Here is a 10056-nt window from a genome sequence, read left to right on the forward strand (position 1 = left end):
CTCACTCTGTAGACCAGGCTGGCCTCGAACTCAGAAATCCACCTGCCTCTGCCTCCCAAGTGCTGGGATTAAAGGCGTGCACCACCACGCCCGGCCTGATTCCATGTTTTTTAAGTTCCTGGATCACAAGAAATTCCTGCCCTCTTATCCAGTAGTCTGGGGTTTGGTCCCTTCCCATATTCTCCATCCTGTTGGTTTAGGATGCAGAGTCTTAGCCAGTGAATAATTTGGGGCTTTTTTCTGATCATGGGATTTTACCACTTGGGAAGGGGCAGGCAACCTGTAACTTCGCAATTCTCAGTTCTGAAACAAACAGGTACCAGCTAGAGCTAAGAAAGGCCTACGATGTCCTGCTTATTCAGACTGAACTCTGAGCAGATCTAATACTGAAAACATACCATAATTATATTTTACAATTTCCATCTTTTCTTTTACTTATGGTCTTTTTAGATTTGCTTTAATTTTTGCTGTTGTTAATTTTCCACTTTGGGATTTTGAGATAATTGATTTTTAAATTAAATTAAGTGTGTATGGGCATTTTGCCTGCTTGTATATTTGTGTACTATGCGTATGTTGTGCCCTTGGAGACTAGAAGAGTGTGTCAGATTCTTTAGAAATAGAATTGTAAATAGTTATGAGCCACCATGAGTGTTAGGAATTGAACCCCTGTCTTTGCTAGAGCAGAAAGTGCTCTCATCTGCTGAGCCATCTCTCTCGTCCCACAGATGGAAGAGCTTAAAAGTTGTATTCGCAGGAGCTTGCTTGGTCTGGTCATATTCCTAACGTGTGGCTTTTACCTCTTTGTGCATAGTTCTACAGTGCTCAGTATGAATTTCTACTAGGGTATCATTCACTTATTCCCTAAGTACTGGGAATTGAACTCAAAGCCTCCTATTTGAGGCAAAGGATCTACCATTGTGGCGCAATACCAGTCAGGGCACTTTATCTTCATAATCAGAAGCTCCTGAGGGCAAGGACTGGAGCTAACATGTTTGTTATGTAGCACCTAGCAAAGTGCCAGACACGGCAGGCATTCAAATGTATGCTAAGAAATGAACAGCAACTTAACAGTACATTTTGAGCAGGATGAGGAGGTGGGTTGCTGTTAAGATGATCAGTCCAGAGCCTTCATGCCTCTGCTTTTGAAGTATAGCTAGAGCATTTATTTGTTCTTTATTCCCTTCATATAGATCACAACTGTTTCAGGCTTCTCTTACGGGCATTATTTTGTTTGCTTTGTAACCTAGTCTCCTGCCTCTGCCTGCCAGGTGCTGGGACTACAGATATGTGCCACCATACCCAGCAGTATCAGGGCACTTTAACCACCTCAATAATCCTGAGTCCTTTTGGTGTTAGGTATGAGAGGGCTGAGCCAAAAAACAGTAGGTGTGGTGTGCCGGTAGTGGTGGCGCACGCCTTTAATCCCAGCACTCGGGAGGCAGAGGCAGGTGGATTTCTGAGTCTGAGACCAGCCTGGTCTACAGAGTAAGTTCCAGAACAGCCAGGGCTACACAGAGAAACCCTGTCTCGAAAAACAAAAACAAACAAACAAAAACAACAGTAGGTGTATAGGCCTGGTGGTTAGATTTTTCTTTCTCACGTCTGTCTAAGCTGGCCATCTGTAAAATGGAAGAGGGTGGTACACTGCAGAGCTGCAAGGACCTAAGAGAGCTCCGCTGCACAATGTTCTCTAAACAGTTATTATTAGCACTAAGAGCAGAAAGGCAAGATGAAATCTTTAAGTTGTAAACGTTGGGGAACTGTATTGGGTCCTCAGGGCTACCCCATGTTTGAAGATTTGCTGGAGCAAATATTGTAGACCTAGCTAAAATTTAGGACAGTGACATTAGTAAGGACACATGGCCAGATTATAAAAGAAAAAAGACACAGAATAATCTTGAGTCCACCTGAGGCTTCCTTCTCTAACACCAAAATACAACAATGTGTGTTTAATGTTTTGGCTAGAAAACCTCCATTTACCATGTAAGTTCTGGATGCCCGTGGAGACTTATCTTCCATAGAGGCTGCTGATAGTTCTCATGATGGGCACAGGAAGCTTCCCTATTAGTTTAATCTTTTACTGGGGTCAAGAAAGTAGCCAAAAAACAGTAGGTGTGGTGTGCCGGTAGTGGTGGCGCACGCCTTTGATCCCAGCACTCGGGAGGCAGTGTGTGTGCTTTTCTATGTATGGAGGATATCGTGTTTCTTCTGGTACCCGATGCAGAGGTTGCTGTGGTCCTTATCTTTGCTACTTTTCTTTTCCAGAATGGCTTTGACTACTTACTGACATACAGTGACAATCCACAGACCGTGTTCCCTCGATACTGTGTCAGTTGGATGGTTTCTAGTGGTAAGTAGGGATATGTATAGCGGGCGGGCTTGAATCTGAGCTGAACAAATTTTTTTTGGTTTGTTTTTTGGTTTGTTTTGTTTGGTTTTGCCTTAATGGCAACAGGAGGGTTGATACTTTTTGTAGTCATGTTGGGAGAAATTTGAAAAAAATCTTCCTATTTCATTCTAGCCTCTGAGTGGGATTTGAAGGTGTAAGAAAAACAGGGGTTCTAGAAAGAATTTTTTTTTTTTAAAACCCAGAGGAGAGTTTTTAGAACTCAGCTTGATGCCTTACATATAGATGGTGTACATTGGTGTATTTTTTGTTCAGTATTGTTAAATGTCTAGGTTGATAATGCGCACCTGTAATCTCAATAGTGGGCGCAGGAGCTGAGACGGGAGGATCAAGGCCTAGGTGACAAAAGTGATAAAACCAAAATGTTTGTTTGTTTGTTTGTTTTTGTTTTTTGAGACAGGGTTTCTCTGTGTAGCCCTGGCTGTCCTGGAACTCAATCTGTAGACCAGGCTGGCCTCAAACTCAGAAATCCGCCTGCCCCTGCCTCCCGAGTACTGGGATTAAAGGCGTGCGCCACCACGCCCGGCAAAACCAAGATATTCAAGGCATAAGATCTGGCAAAGAAAACTTGGCTGTAGGCCAAGTTCCTCAGGGGAGGAAAGGGCTCCTCCCTAACACAGGCTGCACACGGAGCCACAGTCACACCCACTTCTAGCACTTTGATTAGAAAGTGTTCTCTCGTGAGCTTCATTGTTGTTTGGATTTTTCTTTTGTTTTTTAGTTTTGCATAATACAGGCTGGCTTTATTCTCTTGACCCTTCTACTTGAACCCCCCCAAGTTACTGGTGTAAGATGCCATGCATGACTCCTCATACACTTTTACTTTCTTCTGGGGCTCTGAGTAGTTCCTTATCCCTCAGCACAAGAATGGGAAGTTAGGTGTTTATTGTTTGCCTACCTATTCTTTAAATAGGCTTTGGTTTTGAGCCTATCACTGGCCTTTTTGGCAGCTGTCCTAGTTTGTTTCTGTTACTCTAATGAACACCATGACCAAAAAAATCAACTTGTTGGAAAAAATTTATTTCATCTTAGCGCTTTTGTCCATCATGAAAGGAAGTCAGGGCAGGAACCTTGTGGCAGCAACTGAAGTAGAGGCCATAGAGGATCACTACTTACTGGCTTGCTCTCCACGGTTTGCTCTGCCTGCTATTTTGTGCAGGCTAGGACCACCTGACTAAGTGTGGTACCACACATTGTGGGTGGGCACCCTTATATCAGTCATTAATCAAGATAATGCCCTCACATACTTTCCTAGAGGACAGGGTTTTTTTGTTTGTTTGTTTGTTTTTTAGTTTTTTTGGTTTTTTTTTTTTTTTTAGTTTTTTTGAGGTAGGATTTCTCTATGTAATTTTGGCTGTCTTGGAACTCATTCTGTAGACCAGGTTGCCCTTGAACTCAAAGAGATCCACCATGCCTGTCCATGCCCATCCAACTTGTAGAGACTAGTCTTATAAAGGCATTTTCTCACCCGGGGTTACCTCCTCCCAGATTATGCTAGCTTGGGTCAGGCTGACAAAAAAACTAACCAGTATGACAGCTTGACTAGATTCTGCTGTGTCCCAATAGGCATGCCAGATTTCTTGGAGAAGCTGCACATGGCCACTCTGAAAGCCAAGAACATGGAGATCAAAGTGAAGGACTACATCTCGGCTAAGCCTCTGGAAATGAGCAGTGAGGCCAAGGCCACTGCTCCATCCCCTGAGCGGAAGAATGAGGGTAGCTGTGGCCCCGCTCGGATTGAGTATGCTTAAAGGCCTTTGGGATAAGGAAAGACAGGCACTTCCAGCCCTGCCTTGCTCCTTCAGCTCTGCTGCAGGACAGGGACAAGTCACACATGTTAGAAGACATCTGCTGTAACTGTCAGTGCAAGAGGATTTAGAACTGGAGTTAGATTTCATCTGGAGCCCTATTGCTCTTTACCAAACAGAGGATCATGACATTGTGGAGTTGTCATGTTCTCAGGCCAGCAGTTGTGAAATCCAGTATCATGCTGACCTACTCTGGAACAACCTCTCACGTTAGGCCAGAAGGGGATGACTCCTATCCGCCTCCTACGAGAAGCTTCCTTGCTGACATTCCAAATGCCACTGTTGGTTATGCAATGCTCTGGATATCCTTCAGTTCTGTAGGTCACTTGGAGAGTGGTTGGCCCCAGGTTCTCACTAAGTGGTTTTTTGGAGTGCTCTTGGTAACAGTCCTGTGGTGGTGTGAACAATTCTGGCTGAGCTAAGTGCCTTGTCCTCACCTTGCTTTATCTTTAAAGACATGAAGTTTGTACCAAGGGATCCTTCCCCCTGCAGACTACCATGACATTGACTCATCTGGTGGAGGCAGCTTTCATCTTAAATGGCCTTTCTGTTTTCATAGGCTGTGCTCACTGTGTCATGGCCTCTGCTGTAGCCTTAGCCCATTTGCTGGGAGCACCAGAGACAAACTCCTCTAGATGGTAGCTTCCTAAATGATGTCATCAGTGTTTTGATAGGATCAGTGGAAGTGTGCACAAAACATCTTACTTAAAAATAACTAGATTTCATTTTAACCCTTGTAGCAAATGGAGTTAGGTGGTTGAGCACAACTCTTCCCTTGGTCTTGTTTGTTTTGGCACTATTTTCCCACTGCAGATTGACTGCGCTGTCCTGGAAGGATAAAGGTGGTAGATGGTGGTTGTGCCGTTTCCTCAGTTTTTAAAACTGTAAGCTGACATATGGGCCAACAGATGGAGTCTTGCCCAATACCAGTATGGTAGGGATGGGGCTTATGTGACCCTCTTGGTCTTGTAAAGCATTTCTCTCCAGAGCTGACATAGAAGTAATAGACACAGTTTGGATAAGATCACAACCAGATGCTAGGTGCCTGGCCTTGCTGGTTTCTTTATGGTGATAGGGATCAAGTCTCACATCCTTCTCTCTCTTTCCCTGGAGTTAATAGAGCTGACATTTTCTTTTCTTGCTTGCTACCTACCCTGCTGTGGTGTTAGAGGAGACTAAACCCAAGGTGAACGTAACCTTTAACCTTCTGTTGCCTATTCAGTTCTGTGCCAAGGAAACTACTAACTCCCCAGTGTTTCTGTCTTTTCGGTTGTTGGCAGAGCAGAGAGTGGCATTGAGAAGCCCCAGTGTCTCTCAGTGAGCATTTTTCCCTTCTTCCCAGTACCTGACAGGAAAAGAAAAAACCTTTATTTGACTTTAACATCTGTAGTTGACTGCCTGTGAATCTGTGAGCAAGTGTAAGCATGTATGTGCGCGTGCGTGTGCTGGGGCTCAGGGACTGAGCAGTTATGTTTACCCTTTGTTTTGTGATTTGACTCTGTACAGTTATTTGTGTCATCATAATGAGTTTGCTCTTAACTGTGACATTTTTATCAAATGTGTGAATAAATGCATAAAGATTGGTACAGAAGAGTGTTCATTTCTGGCCACATGGTGGGAAACTGTGCTCCTTGTCATCCTGATCACAGACATAGCATGGGTCGTCTGTCAGTGGGCCTTATTCTTTCTTGGCAGACAATGGGTGACACAAAGGTGACACCTTGCATAGACTGTGACCCCTAAGTGGCTAGCTTGGGAGCTAAAGGTAAAATGCCTGTCTCTAGTATCTTGATCTAGAAAAAGGTTTAGTCAAGGGAATCTATGTCAGGTCTTCTATAGACAGGCTTTGTAGAAGATGTGCCTTAGGGTTTTATTGCTGTGAAGAGACATCATGACCAAGGCAACTCTTTTTATTTTTTTTTTTTAATTTTTTTTTTAAAGATTTTATTTATTATATATAAGTGCACTGTAGCTGTCTTCAGACACTCCAGAAGAGGGCGCCAGATCTCGTTGTGGATGGTTGTGAGCCACCATGTGGTTGCTGGGATTTGAACTCTGGACCTTCAGAAGAGCAGTCGGGTGCTCTTACCCACTGAGCCATCTCACCAGCCCCCAAGGCAACTCTTATAAAGGCAAACATTTAATTGGGGCTAGTTTACAGTTTCAGAGATTTAATCTATTATCATCATGGTAAGAAGCATGGCAATGTGTAGGCAGATATGTGAAGCTGGAGATGAGAGTTCTTGATCCAAAGGCAGCCAGGAGGAGACTGAATTCCACATTGGGAAGACCTTGAGTGTAGGAGACCTCAAAGCCCCACCCACCCTCCCATCCAATGGTAACACTAATTCCAACAAGACCACACCTCCTAATAGTGCTACTCCCTGTGGGCCAAGCATTCAAACACATGAGTCTGTGGGGGCCAAATCTATTCAAACCACCACATTCCACTCCCTGGCCCCCACAGGCTTGTAGTCATAACATAATACAAAATGCATTTAGTCCAACTTCAAAAGCCCCCATAGCCTGTCACAGTCTCAACAATGATTAAAAATCCAGAATCTTCTAAGATTCATGCAGTCATGTAACTGTAATCCCCTATAAAATCAAAATAACAAAGCAGATCACATACTTTCAACATATGGCACAGGATATATGTTACCATTCCAAAACACCATAGAAAGGAAATATTGGACCAAAGAAACACCAAAATCTAGCTGGGCAAACCTCAAACTCTGCATCACTGTGTCTGATGTCAATATGCTTTTCAGATCTCCAGTTCCTTCAGCTTGGTTGATTGCAGCACAATTCTTTCTCTTTGGCTGGTTCCACTCCCTGTTAGCAGCTTTCCTCAGCAAGTATTGCACAGCTCTGGCATCTCTAACATCTTAGGGTCTCTAAGGCAACTTCTTCAACTTCACAGTTTCTGGAATCCCCACATGATCTGGGCTCCTCCAGAGGGCTTGCATCACTTCTCCAGCTCTGTCCTCCGTAGTGCTCTAGGCCCTGGCTGACCACTGTCGCTCTTGCTGGTTCTTCAGTAATGGGCAGTAATATGGAAGTATAAACGGAATTAACCCTCTGCTCTCCAACTTGCTTTTGGTCATGTTTTTTTTAACCATAGCAATGGTAACCCTAGCCAGACGTGTGTACTTGTGCATGTGTGTATGTCTGTCCATCCTTAAATTGAAGGGCCATGGCATAAGAATCCAGACATGACTCCATAGACCACAAGCACTCAGCTGTAATTCAAATGATGATGGCTGGGAGTGACGCGTTAGTGTGAGCTTTTTACTTTGAAAGAATGTTTAGAATTACTATGTGTCCCATGGGATGTAGCTCAGTGGCAGAGTGCTTGTCCAGCACGAATGAAGCCTTGGGTGTGATCCTCAGTTTTGTACAGTACTAATTCCAGGTTACAAGTGGGTCAGAAGTTCAAGGTCACCCTTGGCTGCATGGTAAGTCAAAGGCCAGCCTGGGATACAGGACACTTTGTTATGTTGTTACTCATTGTGACAAAATAGAAAAAAACATTTTGAGACCAGAAGAGGGCTCATTCTGCCTTACAGCTCCACCGGATACATTTTGCCAAGACAAGGAAGGCATGATGGCAGGAACAGGAGGCTTGCTGCCCTGGCTGCCTCCCAGTCAAAGCACACAGTGAATGGGAAGTGGGGCTGGCTTTTTAAACCTCAAGGCCCTCCCTCAATGACTCACTTCCTCCAATGGGTTTTTGCCCCCCTAAAGATACCACAGCCTTCCCAAACAGCACCACCAACTGGAACCAAGTGTTCAGACACTGCTGAGGGGGACTGGCACATTCAAACTACATCAGACCTCAGAAACCTTGTATCACTCCTGCTGAGGCTGAGAAGCTGATGGGAGGATGGGGATACTTTCTCTGCATAGGCTTTTCCAGGATTGTTGGAAAACAAGTGACAAGCATGTTCCCCAGGCCCACATAAGACCACAGAGAACATCCTTTTAGTAATGCAGATTTCACAGTGTGTGTGTGTGTGTGTGTGTGTGTGTGTGTGTGTGTGTGATAGAGAGAGATACAGTGGGAGAGGCATGTGTTCCATGGCACAAGTATGGAAGACAGAGGATAACTGTACTTGGATCTCTCCTTCCACCTTTATCTGGGTTCTAGGGTGAACATCAGGTTCATCCTAGCAGACTTGTACAGCAAGCCACTACTGAACCATCTTGCTCTCCCCAATAGTCTCACCTAGTAATGCAGTTCATGTTAAAAGTTCCCTATTTGACCCCCAAATGACTTATAGTTCCCAATGCCCTCTATCTAAGTATTATGTGTTGCATTTGTCTTCTTACTCATTAATTTTTTTTGACATTCATTGTGGTGGGGGAGTCATACGTCCCATAGCATGCATGCTGAGGACAATTCTAGAAGCCAGTTTCTCAGTCATGTGTGTTCTGAGGATTGAACTACAGTTGTCAGGCTTGGAGGCAAGCACTTTTACCCATTGGACAAACTAGCCAGCCCAGCTTTATCCATTTTTTAAATCTAGAACATCCACCTATTCTTTGTAATATAACATCACCTTAATCTTGGCTACACCTGCTAATTTTTCTAAACTTCTGGAGCCTGAGCAGATACCCCTAGCCCAGCCCAGGCATCAGCATCTCAGGGTGAGTTTACTGTAGCATGGTCTTCAAGTGCAGCATGTCCTGAAAGGCGAACACAGAGCTCTCCCTAGATTGTGCACTTCCATGGTAACGTCGCACTGGTGGCTTAAAGTGAATTCAGTATTGGCCAACATTAAGATCATGGTGTTCCAGTACTGTGCTTCATGCTTTATTCTAAGTCTCCTGTGCCACTAACCCTGTACTACAGATAAGGAACCGCCTTAAGAGGTAGTGTAATCATCTTGCTGAAGGCCACACAGGAAGTGATGATGGAGCCAGGCCAATGACCTAACCTTGACCTCTCCAGAGACACCTGGTGGCATAGCTTCTCCAGGGGCACTGACTTGTTCTGAGGCATCCATTGTAGCTGTTCTTTTTAACACATCTGCAATAATGTTCCACCCAGGACAATGACTTGAGTTTGCCTATGAGGTCACCTCAGCAGTGTTTCCTTGTTTGAAGCATTGGCCTCATTTTTCTCCCCCCAAAACTCTGCATATACATCATATCCAAAAAGTGGAGGGCACTCTTGAGACAGTCTTAAAATATCATTTTGGAGCTGGGTGGTGATGGCAGAGGCAGGGGGATCTCTGTGAGTTTGAGGCAGCCTGACATGCGGAGTGAGTTCCAGGACAGCCAGGGCTAAAATAGAAACCCTGCCTTTAAAAAACAAAACCAACCAACCAACCAAACAAGCATTTTGGAGTCCAGTGTCGTGACAAGCCTTTAATCCCAATATTTACTGTGGCGGGAGAAGCAGATGGAATTCTGAGATTTTGAGGCTAGCCTGGTCTACACAGTTCCAGGCCAACCAAGGCTGTATAGTGAGACACTGCCTTAAAACACAGTAACTTACATTTTATATCTATCTATCTATCTATCTATCTATCTATCTATCTATCTATCTATCTATCTATCTATCTATCTATCTATTTCTGCTTTATTTTGAGATGGTCTAGCCATACAGCCCTACTTGGTCTAGAACTCGGCCATTTAGCCATCTTCCTGCCTGTGCTTCCTGGATACTGGTCATATAGGTATGCATCGGTGAGCCCAGTAACACTTTATAAGTCTTATATTTCAAAGTGGCTGGTCTCTTCCCTTAGCATGGTAGAGTTCAGATAGTGAATATAGAATATCTAAGATCCAGCCAGGCGTGGTGGCGCACGCCTTTAATCCCAGCACTTGGGAGGC

At 44.3% G+C, this 10056-nt stretch overlaps 1 protein-coding gene across 1 annotated transcript in view; it reads left to right on the top strand.

Annotated features, from left to right (window-relative positions):
* The window catches only part of Stard7 (StAR related lipid transfer domain containing 7), a 28698-nt gene extending 22895 nt beyond the window's left edge, over window positions 1-5803 (top strand). The window contains exons 7-8 of the mRNA XM_021155481.2: window positions 2266-2350; window positions 3974-5803. Coding sequence (XP_021011140.1) covers window positions 2266-2350; window positions 3974-4158 — 270 coding nt within the window. The 3' untranslated portion in view covers window positions 4159-5803. The remainder of the gene's footprint in view (window positions 1-2265; window positions 2351-3973) is intronic.
* Window positions 5804-10056: the final 4253 nt, after the last annotated feature.

The sequence above is a fragment of the Mus caroli genome, chromosome 2, assembly GCF_900094665.2.
Source record: "Mus caroli chromosome 2, CAROLI_EIJ_v1.1, whole genome shotgun sequence".
In the NCBI taxonomy this organism is placed as follows: Eukaryota; Metazoa; Chordata; class Mammalia; order Rodentia; family Muridae; genus Mus; species Mus caroli.